We start from the raw sequence: 26,114 nt of genomic DNA on the forward strand, positions 1-26,114 counted from the left end.
AAAATGCTCTCCCATATGCCAGTCATCTGGCCAGGCTTGTTTTCCAATAGGAGGTCCCCCCTCTGTTTAGACCATACATAGTGTTTCAAGAAACAGTGACTACTTTTGAAAACACTGATGAATTTTGATCCATCTAAACCCATTGAACTAATTAAGTCCCAGTCAATATCACCCACTACAACAATCCTGTTTTTATATTCTCTCTATAAAAGTTTCTCTATCTCCCATTGGCTATTGAGAGGCCATTAATATAATCCCATTAGTGATTGCACCTTACTTTTGCGCTCTTCCCACATTGCTTCAGTTGATGAATCCTCCACTATGTCCTGTCTAAATTGAGTTGTAAAGTTTTTCTCTGATTAGTCATGCCTTTACCTCTTTTACCTCCCCTTTTATCACATCTGAAACATCAAAACCCTGGAATGATGAGCTGCCAGTGCTGCCCCTCTTGCACCCAGCTCTCTGTAATGGCCACACATCCTAGTTCCATCCACTGATCCAGGCTCTAAGTTCATCTTCTTTATCTATAAGACTCTTTGCATCGAAAGAAACCCAGTTCAGCCCATGTCTCACTATGTTCATTATCCTGTCCCCGCTAGCCTGTTCTTTGAGACTTACTTGTCTTAACATCTATCTTTTCATTATTCATTTGCGGACCTGCTGATCTGGTTCCCACCCCTTGCTTGCCCCCCCCCCCCCCCCCCCCCCAGTCCCTCTAGTTTAAGACCTTCCTGCGAGGATGTTGGTTTATGAAAGGCTTCTTTGGTTGATCTGAAAACATAGAAAAATATTACATTTGGTTCTATGATGTTTTGTGCATACAAACAATCTATTGTTAATTTATGGTTGAACTGAATGGTCCTTGAACTATTAATGCTGATTTTTCTTCTGTGTTGTGTTTTAGGCAAGCAATGAACTGGATACTTTGGATGATATTCTGGGTGATTTGCCCCAGTATTATACAGAGTCTGGGAACAGCATGATGAATAAACAAGCGATGTTTCAGGATGCCATGGCATTCGAAAGAGGTCATTCACCATCACCAGGGGCATCCAAACAAATCCGTGGCAGTAAGTTGCATTTATTACTTGCAGTGTTGATACTACTTCGGCTTCATAGGGAGCAAAGCTGCTCCACCTGCTGTCCAAGTCTGCTAATGCTGGAGGCTTCAAACTTTCGTAGATGTATTAAATCATAAACAAAATGCTTCAAGGTTGAAGGAATGGGCTGCATTAAGCGCAATGATATGAAAATATTTGAAGTTTGGGGAAATAATTGGCAGTGGAGGGTGGTATGATGTTGGTCACAAAGAAGTCGGTGTCTTGTTAGTAGGTCCAGCATGGAAAAGGGGCATGAGCCTAATTTGTCACTGGAAATCACCTATCTGATGTGGGTTGGAGGGAAGTGCTGGTCATATTTAAATGCCCATTTTCAAATAGAGTATTGTGGTAACATGTCATCTTTGTTTTGATTCATTATGTAGCTCTCAAGTAAACATTTTTGAAGTCAAATTTGCTGTAACTATTCAAACTAAATCCCAAAGATTTGATAAACACTGTTATCTTTTGAAACATCACGTGAAACCATTAGTCCACAACATAGCTCCATATCCATATTGTTTTAGTGAGGGAGCTAGGTGGTACAAAGGATGCTGCACTAGTGACACAGTAGGGAACTTTCCTGGTTATGTCAAATCACGTTCATTCTTTAAAACTTAAAGGAAGTCAGTTTTAAGCGATGACCATAACCTCCGCTTCCATGCCCTGTCTAAGTACAAGGGAATTAAGCAACCAAGACTGGATGACCCAGATTCTTACGACTTGGATTACAACGGGACATTTTGATTGACGTTGTATTAAAAGTCCAAACATGTTGGTAATTCCACAACTGTGGGAAGCCCCATTTCCAGTTGCAGTGACTGCCAAGAGACGACCTTGAAGCGAGATCACAATAGGCGTAGGATAACATTTTGAACTTGGGCAATATTTACATCTGGTTCAATGTATGCACAATGAATCTTTTATGCATTTGTGATATGGGGAGAAACTATATAATTAGGATAAGAAACTCCAGCAGCAAGTTTTGTTCTTTTTACATTTGAAAATAAGTTGAATGTACTGAGAATTTCATGCCGTCTAAAGTTTTTTTGGAAAGCAATTGGCTTTATCTGGGTTAAATTTTCTGCACTGATGGAATTGTGAACTTGTCCTGTGACCTAATTACTTAAAATAATTGCTTTATCATTGTGTGTATTTTCGAGTGGGACTGCTTGAGTTTGTTTTGCAGAAAATTGTATTGATATTGTTTACTTTAATGAAATCAAATAATCATTCATTTCTACTCTAGACTGTACTGTAAGAAAATTTGTGAATTGAGAAGAGTTTCACATTAAGATTAAAAAAAAAAAGAATCTCATTGTTCAGGAGGACACAAGCAAGCTGTGCATTTTATGTCCTTGGGATATCGCAATGTGTTTCGCGCCTATTAAAGTTCAAATGTAGTCACACTTTTCAGCAAATGAAGCAACCAACTTCTAGCTGCTGCCCAACCAACAATGAGCTAAATCATCATTTTGCTTAGTCATGTTGACTGGGGTGATTATTGGCTAAACAATTCATTTGTCATCAAATGCAGTGCATGTACAAACAAACCTGAAGTATTTTTGCAACCAATTTGAGAATGCAGTTTATGGACTTGATATTCTCTCATGGTTTAAAAAACTTTTTTGTGTACCTTCTTAAAGAGTGAGATCAACCATCGGTCTTAGTCAAAGGGTTTATTTCAACATTTTTGTATTTTTGCTTCTCTGCTGATTCAATATAGTTTTCATTTTAAAAAGGAATACTGATAATTCCTATTTTGGAATTGATTGAATACATTATTAAGGACAGTGAATTTTTCATAAAGGTGAAAGTTACCATCACTGTTCAATGCTTGCTAGGTTTCTCAAGTAATTATCTATAATACCACTACATTTTCTTTCAGGAAAAAATTAAATTATTTTCACAAATGTTTTATTTTCCTGTCTACAATACTCAAAGCAGTTTTTTTCCATCCCTTTTGAAATTGATCACCATAAATTTATTATTACTTCTTGGCCTTTTGCTTAATAAGAAAACATGTCTATTATTTGGCATATATTGCCATTGTGTTTTCTGCCTCGTTAAAAGCCTTTACTGAATGTTATGATTTTTGTTTAGTGCTTTACAACGATGGACAGTCACGAAAGTGATATTTTGGGAAAAGGAGATGGGGATGGAAGTCAGTGATGTAAAATTACCAGTACAGATGATGGGTAGAGTGGCCTTAACAATATGTGAACAAAAACCGAATAGCAAAATGTTATTTTGCAAAGTGTTATTCATATTTTGCTTTGTATTCCTATTGTTTTATTTTACCATCTCGAACAGGATAACTCTCTGTGTCAATCTTCTAGCTTTAGGCAGTCCACCACCTATGCAATCCTCCAGGCCTCGGTTTAACCGAGCTATGTCGTTGGACGTTAGCACTCAGGGCCAGGCCAGTGCAGGAGTTGGCCCATCTCTGAGAAGCACCACCCCTTATGGAATGATGGCAAAGCAAGCAATGATGGTAAATCGAATGGGAGGCAGCCAAGAGAGTTTTGTGGGAAGTGCAGGTATGTATCCTCTGTGAGAAGTACACTTTGTGAATCCACCGGGGAGGGGGAAGACAACCAAAAACTTGGTATTACAGCCATCATCCACTTTTGCATTTTGAAGCATTCCATTTATAAGGAAATGTCACATGCTGCAAAAACAAGTTTTTGTTGAAGAATGTTTATAATCTGCTGAGTATAGAGACATGTTATTTATACGAAAGAGCCTATCGTCAAAAGCTAATGCTGGGAAATGGATGAACATTTTAAGAAATGAGCCATTGAATAACTGAATGAGAATGCACTTACTTACACAAGCTCATGTAAAGATGTGATAACATTCTGAAAGGAGCTAAAAAGGTTGAGTACTGCTAGGGTTGTCGTTTAGTTGTTGAAGCGTCTATTTAAAACATGCAGCTCACTTTTTTTTAAGGAAGGCGAGAAATAATTTGCAATTTTCAGATCTCAGAGGCAGAGCAGATTAATAAACTTTTACTCCAGATTCTCCTTTTGAAATGCCCTGACTCTGTCAGTGTAAGCGGCACAGCAGTAGAGACCCTGGTTCGATCCTAACTACGGGTGCTCTCTGTACAGAATTTGTACGTTCTCCCTGTGGACTGCCTGGGTATTCTCTGGGTGCTCCGGTTTCCTCGCTCCGGTTCCAAAGATGTGCAGTTTTGTAGGTTGATTGGCTTTTGTGAGTTGCTCGTAGTGTGTAAGATTCGAAACTTGGATATTATAGAACTAGTGTACAGGTGATCGTTGGTCGGTGCGGACTCGGTGGGCTGAAGGGCCTGTTTCCACGCAGTATCTCCAAACTAAACAGAAAAACTAAACAATGATAATCCCTTTGCGCCCAGCAAGCTCCAGAAGCAGTAACATGATGATGATTAGGTAATACTTCCAAGATATCGATTGATGGATAATTGCTGGCTAGTACAGCAGGGATGGCTACCCTGCTCTTTAAACCAGTGCAATGATGCTTTTATAGTGTCCTCCGGTTACATGGTTCTCATGGTTCCCATTTGGAAGATAGCTCATTATTCCTGAATGCCTGGCTGTATAATTCATAAACTTACATGAAAATTGCATAAACTTTGTCTTCAATATTTCACTAATTTAGGAAGGTAGTGAATTGCACATTTGGGTAAGTTATACATTTTCTGTTGAGAGAAAGGACTCGTTGGAAGTAAACTTCATTGCCCAATTTGCAACCATTTTTTTGAGAACTTGAACTATCAAATTACAGAAATAGGGAAAAATATATATTTTTCCAAGGTTTTAAAATTTACATTCTAGTAATTCATACCTATGTCTGTTTGCTTAATTAAAATAACTGTTCAAAGTTTGCAGTAGCAACAGGGAGCATGTACTTATTCGCGAGCTGAACAACTGAAGTAGTGTTCTCAAATATATAAAAACCTTCCTCATGGGTTTGCCTTGAACTCCAGTGTATAATTTTCTTTTTCATGGTTATATGTACTCAAACAGAACCTTTAATGACTTGAATATCAGTGTGACGTGGCCCAACTGCCCCTTTGTCTATTTAAAATTCAGTCACTTGATTGTTTCCCCACCCCCCCCAATCTTTTTTCTCCATTTTGGCTTTAGTATATTGAACTTGTCTATGTGACCATACTGTTTACCAGTAATGTCTTATTACTGCTATTTCTGATCTGCGTTAAAGTTACAGAATCTGGTATAGTCAAAAATTTCAATATTACTCCTTTTATGTGACCTGTGCCTCCCCCTCCCTCTCCCCCTCCCCCATTGGAATGCTATTGATGATATTCTTGTAAATGTCTCTTTCTCACTAATCATTGCTTGTTGTCTTGCAACCATCACCCATTCACCCTGTTTCTTTTCTGTAAAATCAGCTTGTCTGGCATCCTGTGAAATGAGACTTCAGCGCATTGTTTCTTGATGAGATGTTGAGCCCTGATTTTATCTTGTTTCAAGTGAAAGTAAGGCAAACAGTTATCATAGTTGTTCTGTCCAGCTGTGTCCCTCAAACAAAACCTTGGACGATTATGCGGTCATTTTTTATTTGCTGTTTGGGGAATTTTATTTAGAATGATGCTAGCAAAATTTCACCTGGACAAATGAATTGCATGGGTGTGCGTTATGAACTCATGTGAATATCCTGTGGTGGACTTCTGTGACCATCGCAAATGTTACAGAAGAACATTACTGCATTCACTTTTCTTCGTGCAGCCATAATATAGGATATAACCTGGCATCGTTCATTGTTCACAGTCATGTTGCAGCACATTGTACTCCTCCAGGTGCACAGAGCAGTATGAGTATTGCTCAGCAAACGGCGATGGTAACTGGAGAGTGGGGACTGCAAAACTCTGGTGGAAACACAGGCCCCGTGTCTATGATCAGACCAGGTGCAGAGTATGGTTCATCAATGCAAAGAGGTGTAGTGAGTAACTCCTCACTTGGAATGCAGATGCGATCCAATGGACAATCTGGTGCAAGAACATTACTCCAGCAACAGATGATGGGAATGCGTAAGTTTTATCTCTTTTCTCTCCCCCGCTTCCCCAAAACCATTGTACCCCTGCAAGTATCTTGAGAAAAAGGATGGGTGACTTTTCGGGTTTGGACCCTTCTTCAGTCCCGACCCGAAACGCTATCCATCCTTTTTTTCGAGAGATGCTGCCTGACCTGCTGAGTTACTCCAGCACATTGTGTCTATCTTCAGAATTAAAGTTAGTTAAATGCGGGCTGATTGACAATCACAAAATAAAATATTGCCGATTTTGGAAAACTGAAATAAAAGCACTTAGTGCTGGAAAAGCTCAATAGGTCACGTCATTTTTATGGAGGGAGAAATAATTAATGTTTCGAGGTGACAGTTCTTATCAGAATTAGGAATATTTACCAAGATAAAATGTTTTTGAAAGGGAGACCTTGGATAGCATAACTGATAGCAGATGTACAGGTTTGTAGGTTAATTAGCTTGGTATAATTGTAAATTGTCCCTAATGTGTGTGGGATAGCGTTGGTGTTCAGGGATTGCTGGTCAGCGTAGATTCGGTGGGCCAATGGAGCTGTTTGTGGGCTGTAACTAAACTAAACATTTCTGTTCAAATCACAAGCAAGATCTTGAGCATTCTGGTCATCTTAATTCTGTTCCTCACTCCCACTGACATTTTTGCTGGATTTTGCACTGTTATAACGATGCAATCACACCGTTGAGATATGGAGCTGTACAGCACCGAACCAGGTCCTTTGCCTCCTTCCCGCTTCCACCCCTCCTTCCCCACTATAACTTTAGGCCTATGCCCTCTAGTTTGAGAATCCTCTACCCTGGGAAAAGATAGTGCTTACTTTATCCATGCAGCTCATGATCCTAGTGGAACTTCTTTCTTTGGGTTACCCTAATTTCACCAGCGTATCAAAACTCCCTATAATCCAGTAACATTCTGGTGAATCTCTTATCCACCCTTTTCTACCTTCTGACATGACACATTACAACCCTTTGCATTTAACGCTGTACAACAATTTTACATAAGTACAATGTTTAGTATTTTTATTTGTCACACTTGTCCTGTGTTTGGTTGATAATTTCATATTTCTACATTTCCAGCTCCCAGGCTGCCAGGTTCTTTCACCTTGCCCTTTTTGACATTTAATCTTTCAAGCCTTCTCCACGTTTCAGACCTGTTGTTCTCCCCTCACTTCTTCATATGTATTTTATATCTATTCCCAGTACTGATGGGAGGTCGCTGACCTGAAATGTTAGGTGGATGTGAAATGCTGGAGTAACTCAGTGGGACAGGTAGCATCTCCGGAGAGAAGGGATGGGTTCTCTCCAGAGATGCTGCCTGTCCCGCTGAGCACTCCAGCATTTTGTGTCTACCTTTGGTTTAAGCCAGCATCTGCAGTTCCTTCCTGCACGAACATGAAATGTTAACTCTGTTACCATTTAGTTCACAAAAGCTGCCAAACGTTTCCAGCATTTACAATATTTTGTTTTAGCTATTTTCTAAAGTTTGGAGGGCCTTTCCTTTTATTTATTTTATGTATTGTAGCTGAGTGTTTTTGTTTCTTGGATTGGAGCAACAGACTTGATTTTTAAGAACTAGGAGAAAAACACTTTTATATATATTCATCTGTATAAATGGATTGGAGTGAGGAAGAAAATATGGTTATTATTCTGCTACTTTGTTTTAATTTTGTTGCCCATTTACCTTATTATGCAGGATCTTCAGAAATGGATATGGGTCTTGGAGGCCCCCAGTTTGGGCAACAACAGGGTCCCACCAATCCATCTACTTCATGGCCTGAAGGTGTTCTTCAGATGGAACAAGTGCCTTCAGGCAATCAAAGCAGGTTAGTGTGTGGTGGAAACAAAATTGGTTGGGCTGCTTGTTTTAGACTCTTATAAGATTGATGATACATGTTGACATTGGAATCGCTTAGTCGTTACTTTTTGATGGATCATTTCTATCTTTGCTTCATTTGGCATTGGGTTAAAGGATGAGACATAATTGTGTTAAATATCAGAGCAGGTACGAGATGATGAATAGTTTGCTCTTTATGTTCAAGCATTATCAAATGTAGCATTAGTTAAGGGCAGATTAAAAGTCCATCTCTGGTATTTTGTATCTCTTATCTATTATTTACATTTCCCTTGTAAGTCTCTTTGAGGCCTTTTTGCTATTCGTGGCAAGTTAACAAGCCATTAGTTACCGTGATATTGTGCCCCACTGGAGCACTTTTGTTACCGCCCATACTACGCCCAATAAAAAAAAACTTCCATGGTGGCATTTGGGAATTTCCATCACGCTGCAGCAACTAATCACACAAGTATCCACTTTGTGAGAGTTTAACTTTTTAAACTGGGGTTGAGTTAGCCAATCTGCTTTACGACTATCATTGATCAACATTTTCTTTAACTTGTCTGTTGAAGTGTAAAGACTAATGATATGATCTATCCTACTGTTGGAAAAAAGAACTTAAAGGTGTTATTACATCAGCTAATTTTCCCTACTTCCTTTGACAAATCCCAAATATCTATCAGCATCCTAGCACCGTAATGCATAAGATTAGACTTTAGAATTTCAAAATGGCAGGGAATAGGTCCTTGCAGTCTGTGGAATTTCCCTCTCTTTATAATTCAGCAGATTAATGCGACTATTACCAACATACGTGTGAAGGAAGGTAATGACAGCAAATAGAATTATTCTAATGGATATTCAGGGCGTTACACTTGGCTGGTGAACTCTGCCACGAGGTTGTTTCACTAAGACTTTACTTTAGACTTTAGAGATACAACGTGGAAACAGGCTCTTCAGCCCCCCCCAACTCCATGCCAACCAGTGATCACCCCATGCACTAGCACTATCCTAAACAATTGGAATAATTTACAATTTTCACCAAAGCCAATTAACCTACAAACCTGTATGTCTTTTGAATGTGGGAGGAAACAGGATCACCATGGGGAAAACCCACTCGGTCACAGGGAGAAAGTACAAACTCCATACAGACAGCGGCAGTAGTCAGGATCTGTAAGGCAGCAACTCTACCGCTGCGCCACTGACATAACAAAAACCTGACATAAATATAACAAACCTACCGGGTTGTGCTATCAGTCTCGAGCTGTTAATGTGGTAACAATGGGAAATTATTCTTGATGATTCAGTGAAAGGGAATGTAGGTGATGACATACTGGATCTGCCTGCAAAAATAGTTCTGTTCATTTAGCTCACATTTTTGATTATCAATTTGTACCTGCAATGATACATTTGGTTGTAAATTATTCATTACAGGCAACCATTTGGAAGCTCCTTGGATGATCTTCTTTGCCCTCCCACTACTGCCGAAGCTCAGAATGATGAGAAAGCTCTTTTGGATCAGTTGGACACACTGCTGAGCAACGCAGATGAAATGGGACTGGAAGAAATTGACAGGGCATTGGGAATTCCAGATCTTATCAGTCAGGTGCAACAATTAATCCTAACTAATATGTATTTTCTTCAGTCTGAAGAAAGTCCCTTCAAAGATGCTGCCTGACCCACTGCATTCCTCTAGCACCTTGTTTTTTGTCCTATCTATAAATGGCTTTGACATGAACTAGGCTACTTTCTATATGAATAGCTTAAATTAATGAATTATTTGGAGCATTGCATGCAATTCTGTCCTGTTATGCGAGTGCTTTGGAAAGAGTGCAATGAAAGTTTATCAGAATGATAGGTACAAGGTGCTGAAGTAACTCAGCAGGTCTGGCAACATCTCTGGAGAAAAATGATTTATCAGTGATGCCTGGATTAGCGGTATTAGTAGCAATGGTACAAAATTTTGAGATTTAAAAAATCAAGTCTGCAATTTATCCCATCAGATAAAGCATAACAATAAGTTTAATTTGACACCTAATTCACTTTCATATCTCAAGTAATAAAAAGATTATGGCCATTTTCATACCCGGAAATTAGCATCTTGTTCCCTATTGGTTTTCTATGGACATAACAAAAAAGCTGTGATCGAGGACAGTCAAAAGCCCATAACCTTCTTAAAAATTAAGGGAACTGAATGAAATTTTCAGTTATCATAGATTGAACCATTCTGAAACAAATATAAAATAGTCTTACTTGGAGGACCTGAAATTAAAGCATATAATTAGTTAGTTACCCAATTGTAGCTAATTTCAAACTTCAATTACTAGATCTAAACATCTATCAATTTCTTAATAAATGATTAACATTTTTAAATAGCCTAAGTGTCCAAATAATATTCACAAATAATTCACAATAAAACATGATTTTTAAATCTCATTTACATCAATTTATAGGCCAAATGGAAGGAATTTAGTGTTCAATTGCTGTAAATTAAAGTCAATTTAAATCAGCTTTCTAGTGGGTTCCTGTGAACGCGCTGGTTTAGAACGTTCACATTGTGCTGGATTTGTGCCCTCAAATGCCCAGAAAAATACTGCGGGATATAAAGAGCCCAAAATGAACTACTCGCTATAGAAAACTTTATTTACAGGGTTCTTAAGAAGCCCCTTTTAATGTAAAAATAAGGTACATACCTTTAATTGTTTGCTTTATAAAACCCTGGGGGTGCGAGAGGTTGCGGGTTGAGAGAGTGATTTTTAAACTACTATAACTATTATACAAGGCCATAAAAACTAATAATACCTTTTGCGACAGGGTCTTTCAGCGATTTTCCGTTAATGATTTACTAGGCTGAACATTTTCGATTGCAACAGCCTAGTAAAAATCGCGTTTTAAACCCGCCCCCTCTAAACAGCGCCAGAATCGCGCACACGGGGTAGGGCAGATACTCAGACACGATTCAGGTAGGTTTTGTAACATACCTAGTATTAGCTGCAGCAAGAGGATGGACAGACTCGGATTGTTTACTCTGGAACGCCAGAGGTTATGGGGAGACCCGATAAAAGTATATAAAATTGTGAAAGGCATACATCAAATACTAGCGGGCATAGCTTTAACGAAAGTTAAGGGAGAGCGGTGTTTTACGCAGAGGGTGTTGAGTGCCGGAACATGTAGCCAGGGGGTGCTGGTTGAAGCAGAGATATTAGTGGTGTTTTAAATATTTTTCTATAGGCATATGGATATGTATTGACTGGAGCGATATGGGTTCTGTGCAGGTAGATAAGTGATAGTCTTGGCATCATGTATGGCACAAATATTGTGGGCTGAAGGACCTGTTCTTGTGTTGTGCTGTTCAATGCAATCTGTAGAATTTGCCTGAATCTTTATAATTAAGCAGATTTGACCAAAGTATTACTTTTGAAGTACCTAATTTTCTAAAGGTGTTACATGTGAATATTTGAGTTTTTCGTTAATGGTTTTCCAAAGTTAATTAGATTGCTGTTATTTATGCTTCCTAGGCTCAGCCTCTTGAGGCACACTCAGAACTCTTCTCGGGACAAGACACAGCCATGATGTTGGAACAGAAAGCTTTGTACAGTCAGCAGTTTGCTTCACAAGCTGGTCCTGCACAAGGATGTTATCCTTCCATGCAGGGTCAACAACCGGGTTTCAACCCCATGATGAATCAAATGGGTCAACAAGGCAGCTTTCCCCTTCCCAACATCCATGCCCGAGCAAACTTTGCTCGGCATCGTATGCTGAATGCTTCTGCTCCCAAGCAACTACGATTTCAACTTCAGCAGAGGTTACAAGGACAACAGCAGGTGAGAGCAGCATTTCTGGAATTCTGATTTTCATATCAAAGATGTTTATGATTGTTAACATTTCCATTGTTTGATCTTGATAACAAAGAAAGAACATGTCACAGAAGCAATTAAAACATCTGAACATTTGGCGCCACTTCTAATCTTAACTCCTTATCTCACACATTGTCTTTTCACCTCTAGCCTTTGTCCAGCCATCTATCAATCACGAACCCACCTCACATGTATCCACCTATTATTTACGAGCCATTGTCCTGCCCCCACCTCTCTTCGAGCTTTCTCCACCACCCCACTATAGTCCATCTGAAGAAAGATCCCATCCCGAAACGTCACCTATCCATGTTCTCCAGAGCTGTTGCCTGATTCACTGAGCACTTTGTGCCTTTTTTTGAACCTGCATCCGCAGTTCCTTGTGTTTACTTTTGAATATAAGCTCATTGGATGCTGACTGAACCTATCAGGTGGATTTTAGAGCAATTGTAAGGTTGCCGTTTGAGGGGGATCTTAAGCATTTGCCACAAAGTCCCTGATCATGTTGCCGTTTGCTATTTTTGGCGCAAGCCTACAAGCCTAGAAAGTTTATGTTAGATTGCAAAAAAGACCTCTCAAGGTCACATTTATTAACCAAATTATTTCCAGCCAGAGTGGACCTGATTGCGTAATTAAATCTTTGATCAAGCCTGTTAACCACGGTGCTGTAAGTGTCTGAAGTAACTGTATACTCTTTTTAATGGGAGACACTTCGGTGGTTCAGCCACATGCTAAATTTGTTTTCTTCGTGAAACGGCAAAATCAAAATCAGAAATGTACTCTGCCGGACCTCCCTTCAATTCTTCAGCTTAGATTGTGTTGTCAGTAGGCAATCTTTATTTTAGACTTCAGAGATGCAGCGTGGAAACAGGCCCTTCGGTCCACTGAGTCCGCGGCAACCAACGATCACCCCGTACATTAGCACTATCACACACACTAGGGACAATTTACAAATTTACCAAAGCCAATTAACCTGTAAACCTGTATGTCTTTGGAGTGAGGACTTAGCACCTTTTTCCCTTTATGTGCTTGTAAAATGTCGTGGGATTATTATCCTTAATGCTATCTGCCAAAGCTATCTCTTGTACCCTTTTTGCCCTTCTGGCTTCCTTTTATTAGCTAATTCCTATTTCACGACACTCCTCTTGGGTTACACTTGATCCCAGCTGCCTATATCTGTCCCATCACTACTTCTAACACTTGACCAAAGCCTCAATTTCCCAGGTCATCCAGGCGTCTTTACCGGCCTTACTCTTCACTCTAACAGGGATGTACATGCCCTGAACTTTTGTCTGCACACTTTTTAAAAACATCCCACTTTCCTGACATTCCTTTTCCATCAAACAACCTATTCCAATTTGCTTGCTTGTACTCTGGCTACCTGCTCATTTTGAGTACTTCTGTCAACATTCTTAGTTGAGGGCAATTCTGTTTGGTAATTCAGTCGGCTGCACCAGTAAACTGGCTATTAACAAAGGACATGTGAACAGGGGTAACAACTTTCCCTTGACCTCTTCTCAGAAACTCAGTAAGTCAAATGGTGCTGCAATGATGCGGGGATGCATTCTGCATTTGAATCAAAATTAAAAACACTTTACTCATATTTGTATTTTAAAGCTTATGAATCCAAATCGTCAGTCCCTTGGAGTCAAACTGGAAAGTCCTAATACAGTTAATCCAGCTCTTAGGCCAGGCATCCAACAGCAAATGGTGGCACAGGTAATGACTCACTTTCAGACTTTTATTCTCTATATATTAATCTGTTTTTACCCAAAACATTTTAAAATGTGTTGTCTGTGTCTGTGTGTGGGGGTGGGGGAGGGCCAGGGATGCACATTTGTCCATATTTTGTATTCACAATGTGAAGTTGTGATATGATGAGTTTACTAAATACATTTATTTACTTTGGATCTCTTCTGAGTTATTACTGGACCTGCATTGCACGCAGTTTTTCCTCAGACAAACATGACGGGAATAGTTTTAGATTTGAAACGTAATTTATATTCACATTTGAAATGGGACTATGTCCCAATCAGAGTTGGTGATAGTTAATACAGTTTACCAAACAATAATTGCATTAGTATAGGCAGGAAAGGAAAAAAACATAATTTCGATCAGTCAAGAGGGAGCTTTTTTTTATTATGCAGAATGCCGTTCTGCACAAAAGTTCTGCATAGAACCTTTTTTAAACATGAATTTATCTGCACAAGGATTTTCCACATTATTTACATTTTGTGCTGGACTACCATTATATTAGAACTTTATTTAGACACCATGGGTTATCTACCACTGTGTTAGAACTTCCACATTGTTGCACATGCAAATTGTAGCCATCACTTTCCAGTCCTAATAATGGCCAATGGATTACTGTGGGCTGTTTATGTCGTCTTCTGTACTCATTTGTAGGACTTTCTCAATGCACAGATGATGGCCCAGAGACAACGCGAGCTCTTGAGCCAGCAGCTTCGCCAGAGGCAGATGATGCACCGAGCCATGATCATGAGGCAACATCAACAGCAGGGCTTCAGCCCCCCACCCAACGTCACGGCTCCCACTGGCATGGAAACTCCCATGGGCGGTCCTCCGATAACTCCGGCATCACCGCAGCAATTCACCTACCCTGCAAACTATGGTATAGAATTCATTCATGTTGTGTTTAAGTTGCACTCTCTCGCACCTGCATTACCTAGCCATTGTCCAGTTAGACTTTCCGTGTTCAGCTTCTTAAATAAAGGAACATTAGCTATTCTCCAGTCCTCGGGAACCTTGCCTCTGGCTAGAGAAGGCACAAAGATCTTTGTCAAGGTTCCCACAATATCCTTTCTTGCCTTTGTCAATTACCTGGGATAAATTCCATCTGGTCCTGAGGACATATTCACCTTAATGCTCTTCAAGAGCCCTAAAACCTCTTCCTCCTTAATCTCTAGCTACCTTTGTATATTGGTATTCTCTTTAAGTCTTCCTCCTTGGTGAAAACAGATGCAAAGTATTATTTTCATACATTGCCTATGTCCCCAGGCTCCAAGCATCTTCTTGATTCTTGAGTGGTCCTACCTTCTCCCTAGTTACCCTCTAGTTTTTAATATAGGTATAAAAAGGTTTGGGTTTTTCTTTAATCTGACTCAAAGCCATTTTGTTGCCCCTTTTGACCTTTTTAATTGCCTGCTTGTGTTCTTTTCTCCCTTTATATTCCTCAAAGACTGTGATTCCATCCTGTTAAACCCTGCATGCACTCTCTTTATATTGGACCAAATTTACAACCTCTTTGGTCATCCAAGGTTCCACTCTTATCCCTGCTCCCCCTCCTCACTGTACACTGACAATGACAATTAAAATTGAATCTGAATCTGAATCTGAACATGCCAGTTCTGAACTTGGACTAACTGGACTTTAAACAAGTTCTATCTGTGTGGGTAGTTTCCACCTGAACCCCTGGACACAGCTAGCAATGTTCAGCTTTTGGATATAATTTTATTTCCTTAAATAATTTACCTGTTATTGGGCAATTTTGTGGCCCTGTTCTTCACTGCCCTTTGTATCTTTGGTAGGAAATAACACTTGGAACTTTATAATATTTAGTTTCATATCTGATCCAGAATGGAATATTTTATTAAACCACTTGGGCAAACATAGGCTAATTGGTGTTGTTTGATCACATGAACCCGCAGGCCTCTAGTTATGGCCTATTAGCCTTATAAACCAACAAAGGCAACAAATGGAGTACTAACAGTTCTTGGTTTCTTGGTCCTCCAATATATTCCAAGTGGAATTTAAACTGGAGGTTCTTCCACAACTGCAGACTTTGAAACAAAAATATATTACTCTCTGTGTAGGAAGAAACTGTAGATGCTGGTTTATACTGACGATGGACACAAAAGTCTATCTTAACAAAAGAAGATAGACTAATAGCATAGTTCTGAACTGAAACATCACCTATTCTTGTTCTCCAGAGATGTTGCGTGACCCACTGAGTTACTCCAGCATTTTGTGTCTACCTATTGCTCACATGCCTTTTCTGGAAGATTATCCAGTTTTCCTGTTTATTTGCATGTTTGTGTGGGCAGGGAAGAAACCGACATACTGCTCGGTTCTCTGCACATGAACAAGGCCTACTAAGGAAGGGTCCTGGCCTGAAACGTCATCCATCCATGACGCATGACCTGCTAAGCTGCTCCAGCATTTTGTGTCCTTTTCCATTAATCCGTTAATGCCATTGTCTTGCCAAGTGGTGGATCCCATGGAAAATCTGCTTTATAATGAGGGAAGAACAGAAAAAGAACTTTGCCTTTGATTATAAACAGTTTTATTTTCTCATTCGCAATCTGATGAATGACTCGAGCTATTCAAATTGTGAATGAATTGGTTTTGAGTTGTCGGAAGTGGATTGACTAGTTTTCTCTTTGCAGCTATGAATCAGCAGACTGATCCATCGTTTGGTCGGGCTCCCAGCCCTCACAATGCACTCATGTCAAGAATGGGACAGTCGCAGAATCCTATGATGCAGCACCCTCAGGCTGCTTCTGTCTACCAAACAACCGCTGACATGAAGAGTTGGTCCACAGGAAATATGGGTGGAAATAGGTATGCTATTTGGAGCTGTTATATCGGTTAATTCTCAAGCTATTTGGAATGCTTGCGTTATTTCACTTTCAGAAAGTGCGTTCAATTTTTTTTTAAATCTGTGCATTGTGGTTTACAGCAATGTAGTATCTTGGTTGCGTTGCTTGCCTAGAAACTGCATCTTCTGCCAGCGAGAGAGCTTTGAGCATGTGACTAAATTTTAAATGTTGACATTTTTTGCATAAGAGGATGACAGCAATGAATCCCATAACAACTTAATGATTTGGTTTAAAAATAAACCATGCAGCCCAAAGAACTTTCAAAATGTTCTCTTAATTTGTTTTGACACTAAATTGAAACAGCAGTTCACACGTTGTCAAGTTGAAATAATGCAGGGCTACCCTTGTAAATTTAGCATTTCTTTTATCGGAATGGGATTAACTCCTGACTCTAAATTTGTGTTACAGGTCTAGAGTGGATCTGAAATAAAAAGAATCTCAGCTAATACTGTAGAGTAAGCACATTCCAAGTGTGACGATGGTAAAGGTGGAACAATCCTTTCCAGATAGAATAAAACAGTGGGCTACGAAACAGGCGACACATTGGCGCAGCGGAGCCACTGCTGCCACACACAACTAGAAACCTGGGTTCAATTCTGACTGTGGGTGCTGTGTGTGCATTCTGTGACAGCATGGGTTTTCTCTGGGTACTATGGTTTCCTCCCACATTCCACAAATGTACGGGTGTGTAGGTTAATTAGTTTCTGTAAATTGCCCCAAGTGTGTAGGACACAGAACTAGTATACGGGAGATCGATAGCTGGCATAAGTTCGATGGGCTGAAAGGCCTGTTCCAACGCTGTATCTCTAAACGAAACTAAGTTAAACAAATATTAGAATTACATTCTCTACATGCAAGGTGATAAAAGCTGGAACATTTAGCTGGTTTACAGGTCAGTGAGACTGCTAGAAATAACGATGGGAAGAGATTGGCGTATATTTTTGAAGGAAGATAGCCAACGGTGTAAATGACTTTCTGCAGCTGAATTTTAGTTGGGTCGTACAGACTTCACTCCTCTGTATCTGTCTGCTGTGGTCAGAATAGCACAGAACAGGTGTAAATTGGATTATTTTATCTTTTTTGGCTTGCAGTGCTTTTTCACAGCAATCTCCACAGCAAGTTCGGGCAACAGACAAATGCCAGCACCTACAGCAACCTGATGAATATGAACAACACCATGCCAGTAAATGCCAGTGGCAACAGTATGGGTCCGATGCCAGGGCAAATGGGCATGGCTCCAATGTCTGTGTCGGGGATATCAAGCATGGGTCCAGAACAGGTAGGAGTTTTCATTTAGCAATAAAGGTTTCTATATAGAATCTTAGACAATCCAAGTATGTCCCCAAAATGTTTTGCAGCCAATAAAGTAATCTTAAGATGTTGTCCACAAGAAATGTGAAAGTGATAAGTCTTTAAAGTCCCTCAGGCCTATGAGTCTGCTGTGCCGTGTAATAAATACATGACTGGACTTCTACATTGTCCAAAGATACACACAATGTACTGGAATACCTCAGCGGGTCAGGCAGCATTGCTGGAGAAGGGCGACGTTGCCATGTCCACTTGTCCCAAAAGAGTTCTGACCTGAAATTTCACCCATCTTTTTTTTCTTCAGAGATGCTGCCTGACCTGCTGAGTTGCTCCAGCACTTTGTGTCAATCTTTGGCATGAACCAGTATCTGCTGTACTTTCTTTCTACGTTGTCCACTTTCTTGTCCTATTTTCCCGTACCCTCTGATGCCCAAAAATCTGCCTTTTTTCCGTTTTTGGTATACTAGGAAAAACATTTATGATTCACTGGACCCAAAGATCCCAATGATTTACAAACCCATCAGAATTTACTGTTAAAAATAAATCGGAGAACATCGGCCCATTCTACTTCTGCTCTTTCTTGCCTCAAAGAGCAACTCATAGTGTGAACCAACCTAGGGAAAACATTATTAATGAAATTTAGTTAAGAAAGAACTGCAGATACTGGAAAAATTGAAGGTAGACAAGAATGCTGGAGAAACTCAGCGGGTGAGGCAGCATCTATGGAGCGAAGGAATAGGTGACGTTTCGGGTCGAGACCCTTCTTCAGACTAATGTGGGGGTAGGGTCGGGAAGAAGAAAGGAAGAGGTGTAGACAGTGGGCTGTGGGAGAGCTGGGAAGGGGAGGGGAAGGAAGGAGAAAGCAAGAACTACCTGAAATTGGAGGTCAATGTTCATAACTCTGGGGTGTAAACTACCCAAGCAAAATATGAGGTGCTGCTCCTCCAATTTGCGGTGGGACTCACTCTGACCATGGAGGAGGCCCAGGACAGAAAGGTCCGATTCGGAATGGGAGGGGGAGTTGAAGTGTTGAGCCACTGGGAGATCAGGTTGGTTAATGCGACCTGTGCGGGGGTGTTGGGTGAAGCGATCGCCAAGCCTACGCTTGGTCTCACTGATGTAGTGCAGTTGGCAACTAGAACTTTAGAATGAAATTTAGAGTCAGTATGGTTCCAGGCACTCCGGCCAACTTGTCCATACCGACTGAGATTCCCCATCTGCACTAGTCACTCCTGCATGCGTTTGACCCATATAGCTCTATGTATATTGCGTTCCATGTACCGCTCCAAATGTCTTTCTTCAGTGGGGGAAGCACTGCGCTGAAGTAATGCTGCTGCAGTATCTGCCTTCATATAAATTTGCAATAGTTTGAAGTATTTTTAAATGAATTATGTCAGGATGATTTTATATCTGGTTGAAATTATTTTAAGCAGCTTGGCCAGTGCAGAATCAACCACAATATAATAAATGCATTTAGACACCTGTTCTGAGTGTTGAAGAATGGATGTAGCATGGGTAGTCATTTATTGTTTTTTTGTTAGATGTATCGTTTATCTTGAATTTATTTGGGTAGTCTGCATGTAAAATGGAAAGGTCATACATGTATAGTTAGTCTATAGGTCAAGTTTATTTAACTTCTCTGCCTGTAAGTAGCGCAGCTGGTACAGCTGCTGCCTCACAGCATCAGACCCGGGTTTGATCCTGACCTTGGGTGCTCTCTGTATGGAGTTTGCACGTTCTTCTTGTGACTGCGTGGGTTTACTCAAGTGCTCCAGTTTCCTCCCATATCCCAAAGACACGCGGGTTTTTAGGTTAATTGGCGGCTGTAAATTGCTCCTAGAATATAAGGAGTGGATGACAAAATGGGGGAATATAGACTAATGGTAACAGGTGACCCATGGCCAGTATGGACTCGATGGGCCAAAGGGCCTAAACTAAAACTAAGAAGTTAACGTTTTATTGTTTTATAAGAAAAAATATAAATAGCTTGTTGTATGAAGATGGTATTGGTAGTTCAGTAAAGGAAACTTCTGTATTTGGACTGTGATATGATCTAGATGACTTTTTCTGATCCTTGTCATGAGAAGAAGAAAATAGATTATTTTTGCCATCACTGAGTTTCTTTCAAACGCCAAAGGAAATTGTGTGAATTACTTTGTTTTTCTTGAAGTGGGCTAAACAGCTGATTCTACATTCAATTCATTTTTTTAATCTATTTTTTTCCATGAAACAGAAATATTGCTGACAACTCAGGATGGCTGACTATCAATCCAAAAGGTTCACCTGGGTCCATGTGGCTTGTGAAATCAGTGCACTAAGGATCTACAGCAGAGACTTGCACAGAGAAGGAAACGGTGCCATCTTGTGTGCTGCTGGTGTTTGGTGTGGCCCAACCAGAACCGCTGTGCCAGCCTGCTAAGGTGTTCACTTCTTAAGAAAGAAGAACTGTTTCTCTGTTTTTATTAGATGTTTTATCGAAAAGCAGACTCCTGGTGACAGGGCAGAGCTTGATCGAAAATTCAAATTGTTTAGGATTTGCTTTGGTTTTTAATTGTCCTTCAATGTCATCTTTGCTTGCCAAATCTTGCATCTACTTTATTGCAGTACCTAGCCATGTTTATTTTCCTGACAGTATTGTGAAATGTCACTTGCAATGTGGTCATTATACAGCTGCGGACATTTGGGGGAGAAAAATATTGCCAAGTGTCGGCATAGAACAGTGTGCTTGTGGATGCACTTTAGAGAAGATTGAAGTAGTCGAGGTTCACTGTTCTTGTGATCAGTGTAGCCCTGGCTGCACACTGGCACATCCTTGGTTTCGTTTTCCAGCTTATCTTTGCATTAAGTATTCCATTGGTATTTCAGAAAGATCACAGAATATGTATCTCAACATCCAACTTCTTAAATCTGCATATGCAATGCCTAGCAATAATAATCTTCGTTTTGAAATATTGCAGATAAAAAATTTCATATGGGAGTAATACAAGGTGCGTGCTGTTGACTGTAAGCAAGGTACTGCAGCATGGAACACCTGGAAGCTGGCTCCTGTGAATATATCATGTAAATAATGAATACAATATTATATTATATATACACTTTTATAGGTCACATTTAAGGATTTTTTTTTGTTTGCACAGCATTGGTGAGGCTAATTATTTGACGGACTTATTTCTGTATACATGCCTTTAAGCATCAGTTCAGGTTGTCAGTCCTATTTGCGCCTGGCATTGACAATGGAACTAATTTGTACGAATGTGCAAAATGTTTAGATTTTCCCATGTCACCATCCACTTTTTAGTTTTGTAGAAGGCTGCATTTCTCTCTCTTAGTCCTCCCTCTGACTCAACCCCTGATCCCCACCTTCCCCAATTTCATTTATAAATAGAAGTGCTTCTGAAAAGTACAACTGTATTAATCTTAACCTTTAAATTGAGGCTAGGATCGACAAAACAGTAATTGATCAGAAAGTATGAACAATGATTTATTTCTCCCTGTTTTCCTTTTAATTTGTATTGAGACAGAATTGCCCATCATGCCATTTGGCTATCCTCGCCTCTGAGAGGAAGGGAGTGAGTTGCTTGTAAATTGTTGAACAGATACTAATTGCTGAATCCCTTGCGATGGATAATGTAAGGATCATGGTGAAGAGACGACTTTGGCAATCCACTACTTCGGGGAGGTGGAATATAAATTTGAGGCTGAAAATGAGATTCAATTATGACGTCATGCCTCAAGTGACATTGCCTCAAACGGCAATTTATACAGTTGGACTCCAAAGGAATAATGGTCTGAGCTTTGTGTAACTTACTGATTCTGTATAATTTTGAATGAGCAAACTCCATGATGATTTGATGAACTGAGCAATGTGCAATTCCATGGGCAACACAGTAACTAATGTAAGACTAAATATTGTTTGCGGGGATTTTTGAGGGTTCTGGAATTCTGTGTTGCATCTGTCTTCAGCTCATTGAGCTGGAAATAACTGTGTAAGAGTAAATGCCAGTGATTTCAGAAAGTTTAATCAAAGACAAAATTCCTTGACTGCAGTGGGGTTTATTTTTTGCAAGTTAGAAGCATAAATGTAATACTGTCGGTGAACGAAAAAAGATCAAACCATAAACATAACATTGGCAAATCACCTTAAAGATAACACAGGGTGGAGTCATTTTATATACTCTTAATTGTTCATTGCCTGAGCTAATTCGACTTTGCTTTACCTTCCGTTTTCCTTGTTTCTTCTTTAATTTGTTTCTGCGTACCAATGTTTGGTCTGCATCATTTGCTAAGATGAATGTCTGCTACTGCATTAAGTAAAATGTACAGCAAGGACACACACACAAAATCATGACCTCTATTTTAATAGAGTTGGATATGCCACTGTCAAGATGAAACTTGTTTCCCTAAATAGAAACAACATTATAAAAGGATACTTTTACTGAATGATTTTAGCTTAAATGTTCAGTTAGTTAAAGAAATCTATGCAACAATTCAACCACAATTAATGTTTGCGTGGAGATTGAGACAAAATGCTATTTCTGGCAACAATATTTTCACAAATTGACCTACTTTGGCTGAAGTAATGGATATGTTTTGTGTAGTTAATGGCCTGAGGCCACCTCTGATCATATTGATCACTTAACAGTTTTTTTTTAAATGACTTGTTGCTCTCAACAGCAGCTGATACATTCCACAACTATTCAATGGAGGGTTGTTTTTGTATAATCCATTCACAGGAGAAACGCAGCTTTTAATGTTCACTTTTGAATAAATTACTGTTCTTAACTTGAAAGCAGATTTGCTTCATTGTGAGAACTTTGATCAATAGTACCTGATTTTGTTTAGTTTGGGAGTGACACAGTGACACAGCATCAGCACAGCTGCCTCACTGCTCAAGTGACCCAGATTCAGTCTTGATTTTGGGCTCTGCCTGTCTGGATTTCGTACGTTTACCCTGTGACTGACTGCGTGGGCTTCTTCTGGTGCTCTGGCTTCCCACATTCCATGATATGCTGTTTGGTAGATTAATTGGCTACTGTAAATTGCTCTAGTGCAGGTGAGTGACAGGAATTATGGTGGGGAAGTGGGTGCTGTTATGGAGATGTAAATTATATTCTTCTGGATGATTGTGGACAGTTAGCACAGATGTACAAGGCTGAAGGCTTATTTCCCTGCTGTTTGACTCCCAAGAAACCCCATCTAACCCTACTTAAAAATTTTTTTAAATGCTCGTAGGGTTGGTATTGGTTTCCTTGGCAGCTGTTGGTGTGCAAATGGACCAAAATAAAATCTGGCAGTCTGAAGTTAAACAGAGATGGAAGTTAAACAGAATAGATGCAACACATCTGTTGTCCAGCCAAGTTGTTCAGTGGAACAAGACCGAGTTGACTGCTGATTCCACTCATCTGGAATTAGAGAATCAGTCCTGAAGTAATAAAAGTAGTATTAATTGTTATATTTATACATGAGCAAATCAGAGTTGAAAAATTATTTTGTCAGGCTTTTTTGTTGAAAGGGGAATCAGTTACTAAGTGAAAATACTCAGGTTGGCTGTACATCTAACTGACGTGAGGTCAAAACAAAACAAACAGCTAAATTAGCCTGATAGACACAAAATGCTGGAGTAACTCAGTGGGTCAGGCAGCATCTCTGGAGAAAAGGAATCGGTGACGTTTCATGTTGAGTCCCTTCTTCAGACTGTTGTGTGTAGCCTGGCAATAACCAGTAACCTGAACTTGTGAGTCCACTGGCTACAATACAGTAGCAGAGTCTTAGTGTGGAGACTCAGAAAAATAAAGGCTTTGTTTTATTCAGTTGCATTTTATTTATCTCTAGGGGGAAAATAGATATTAAAACTGCTAGTTCTACATTTAGTGAAGAATTCCATTAAGAATATAACCAATTAATGTGCATCTATTATTGTTCACTGATTTAAAAACTCTCTCACAATGTGGGAAAATTACTTTCATTCGATGTCGGCATGCTGATCCAGCTGATTTACAGAACATCCCTACTAAAGCATTAGATGCCGTGGATGTGAGGCAGGATTTCTGGTTCAAGTGGTCAGGTTTCAAATTGCAGCCCGATATACAAACATTCCTCAATGACTAAACGTGCCCAGTTACAGCTGGTGACATGGCACCTTGAACATTCGGGCATTTCATTCTCAACGCAAAGTTGTACTTTAGAGCTAATTCAAGGATTGATTCTTCCGGTACTAGTACAAGGTGCATGGCATGGGATAAATAACTTGCATCTTACGGGAAAAGGCCATTACTTATCTTGTATAACATTTCCAATGTACAAAAGTAATTATTTACATGATTTAGAAGCAGAGCAAGATTTTTGCATTTTAATTTTATTTCCGGAGGCAATTACTACGCTTCAAAAACGGCAAAATGTGATTGTTTTGTAAAGTTGAATTAACTGTTGACTGGCTCAGTTCCATTTTTTTTGTTACAGCCAAGAATATTTACAGATATCAATGCACCAACCTCTTAAAACATGGTTATTTCATTGGAGAACAGAAATAGCCCCTGCTTCTGAAGGGTGCAAGGTTATCAGTAGATCCTGAGAAGGGATACAGTCAACCTTGTGAAAGAAACTTAAAAGTACTTTGATATCCTTGATAGCTCAGAAGGTCCAGCCAGATAGCAGCTGAGCCACATAGGTCAGGGAACTCCAGGTGCGATCCCTCTGTTAAAATGTAGTCGTGGACGGATACTCTACAATTGTCCATACTGATTTTGATGAGGAGGAAACTGGCTGGGAATCATGCTCCCTGTAAAGTAAAAAATGTATCCATCAATGTATATTGTGGAATCAGCCGGACAGGATTAGTCGCATGTCTCATGATACAAACTCTCCACGATTGTGGATGAATGATGTATGTTTGGATCAGACACTTCAGGCCCCAATTGCCTGTAGAACAGTGCTTGTGTGTGGATCCAATGTCACCAAGAAGGGAGGACTTGTAGGAAAGCATATAGTGTGAGAATAGTGTATCTTCTTTAGTAAATTTTAAATGACTCGGATTGTATTCCAAGTGACACTTCAGTGACACTGTTTACAAATTGGTGTCTACCTTTCAGGCTGAACACTGACTTTGAGTAATATCAGCAACTCATTTTAAAAATTGAAAAGGTTGGGTTGCATGTTTCCAGACCATCACATTGATTTCCACCCTTCCTGACAATAAATGACCATTTTACCCAACGTTGTGCTTCACAATACAGAATGAGTTCAGAGCACTGTGAATAAAATCGAGTTATATTTTTAATGCTGAAAATTACCGTTTTAAATTCCTGTACAATTATTATGTGCGATCTTAACTGGTGCTCTTGAAGATTTGGGATTTCTAGGTAAACAGTGTGCTATTGTAGGTTTTTAATTTTTTTTCATTTCTAGATTGCTTACGGCTTTAGAAATTGAGATTGTGTATTCAAACCCATTTCTTAACTGATAACACCAAATTGTACATTAATATAGTTAATGTATAGGTTTATTCAGTGGAGCAAACTATTTATTATTTAAATAAGAAATAATTAAATGCAAGTATTATAATGAGTCACTTTTTGTTTTTTCTTTTTTTGCTTCAGCCTATTGTTTTTAATTTTCTGTATCATAATTATGAATTTGATAAATGTATCATGCTGGAAAAGCAATATTTGAAAGGCCATCTGGAGGAGACACGTTTTGAATAGTAAGAACTCAATTAAGGATAGTCTCAAGATTTCTAGTATTGCCGTTTATATCCCTATGTTACATTTCAAGTAAAGCAAGTTATGAAAGGAAATTCATTTTAAGATGGTTCCACAGAATAATGGTAAACTGGTTAGCAGATATTGCTTTTAATGATTTATTCGCCTCAATGTTAATGTTGTAAATAAAGATTTCTATTTAAAATGTCTTTGGCAATTTGTTACCGTATCTTGCTATTCAGCTGTTTGGAAACAGATGTTGTAAAAAGCATTCTGTAAAAGATGTACATTAAATACACACAAGCCATGTCTGAATAAATTTTCATGATATTAAAGTGTGTGAATGTGAATGTTAAAAGAACATAGTTGTACCATGTGTATCATTTTATTTATTGCTTATTAAAGATTATCTTACTGCCACTTGACCGTGAGGTACAGTGCCCTCCATAATGTTTGGGATAAAGACTAACATTTATTTACTTGCCTCTGTACTCCACAAATTGAGATTTGTAATAGAAAAAAAATTACATGTGGTTAAAATGCACATTGTCAGATTTTGATAAAGGCAATTTTTATATATTTTTGGTTTCACCATGTAGAAATTACAACAGTGTTTATATACCCGTCCCCCCCCCCCCCCCCCCCCCCCCCCCCAAATTCATGGCTCCATT

The 26,114-nt window shown here is 39.4% G+C and overlaps 1 protein-coding gene across 5 annotated transcripts in view; it reads left to right on the plus strand.

Annotated features, from left to right (window-relative positions):
- The window catches only part of LOC129707261 (nuclear receptor coactivator 3-like), a 196,160-nt gene extending 170,356 nt beyond the window's left edge, over positions 1–25,804 (plus strand). For 4 of the 5 annotated variants that reach the window (XM_055652168.1, XM_055652169.1, XM_055652170.1 and 1 more), the window contains 11 exons: positions 905–1,070; positions 3,437–3,637; positions 5,902–6,132; positions 7,831–7,960; positions 9,400–9,571; positions 11,484–11,789; positions 13,437–13,538; positions 14,226–14,451; positions 16,226–16,400; positions 17,530–17,717; positions 19,980–25,804. In XM_055652168.1, the coding sequence (XP_055508143.1) occupies positions 905–1,070; positions 3,437–3,637; positions 5,902–6,132; positions 7,831–7,960; positions 9,400–9,571; positions 11,484–11,789; positions 13,437–13,538; positions 14,226–14,451; positions 16,226–16,400; positions 17,530–17,717; positions 19,980–20,008 (1,926 nt within the window). In that variant the 3' untranslated portion in view covers positions 20,009–25,804. The remainder of the gene's footprint in view (positions 1–904; positions 1,071–3,436; positions 3,638–5,901; positions 6,133–7,830; positions 7,961–9,399; positions 9,572–11,483; positions 11,790–13,436; positions 13,539–14,225; positions 14,452–16,225; positions 16,401–17,529; positions 17,718–19,979) is intronic. The other variant, XM_055652172.1, reaches the window with a different exon arrangement.
- Positions 25,805–26,114: the final 310 nt, after the last annotated feature.

This window comes from Leucoraja erinacea, chromosome 21 (assembly GCF_028641065.1).
Source record: "Leucoraja erinacea ecotype New England chromosome 21, Leri_hhj_1, whole genome shotgun sequence".
NCBI lineage: Eukaryota > Metazoa > Chordata > Chondrichthyes > Rajiformes > Rajidae > Leucoraja > Leucoraja erinaceus.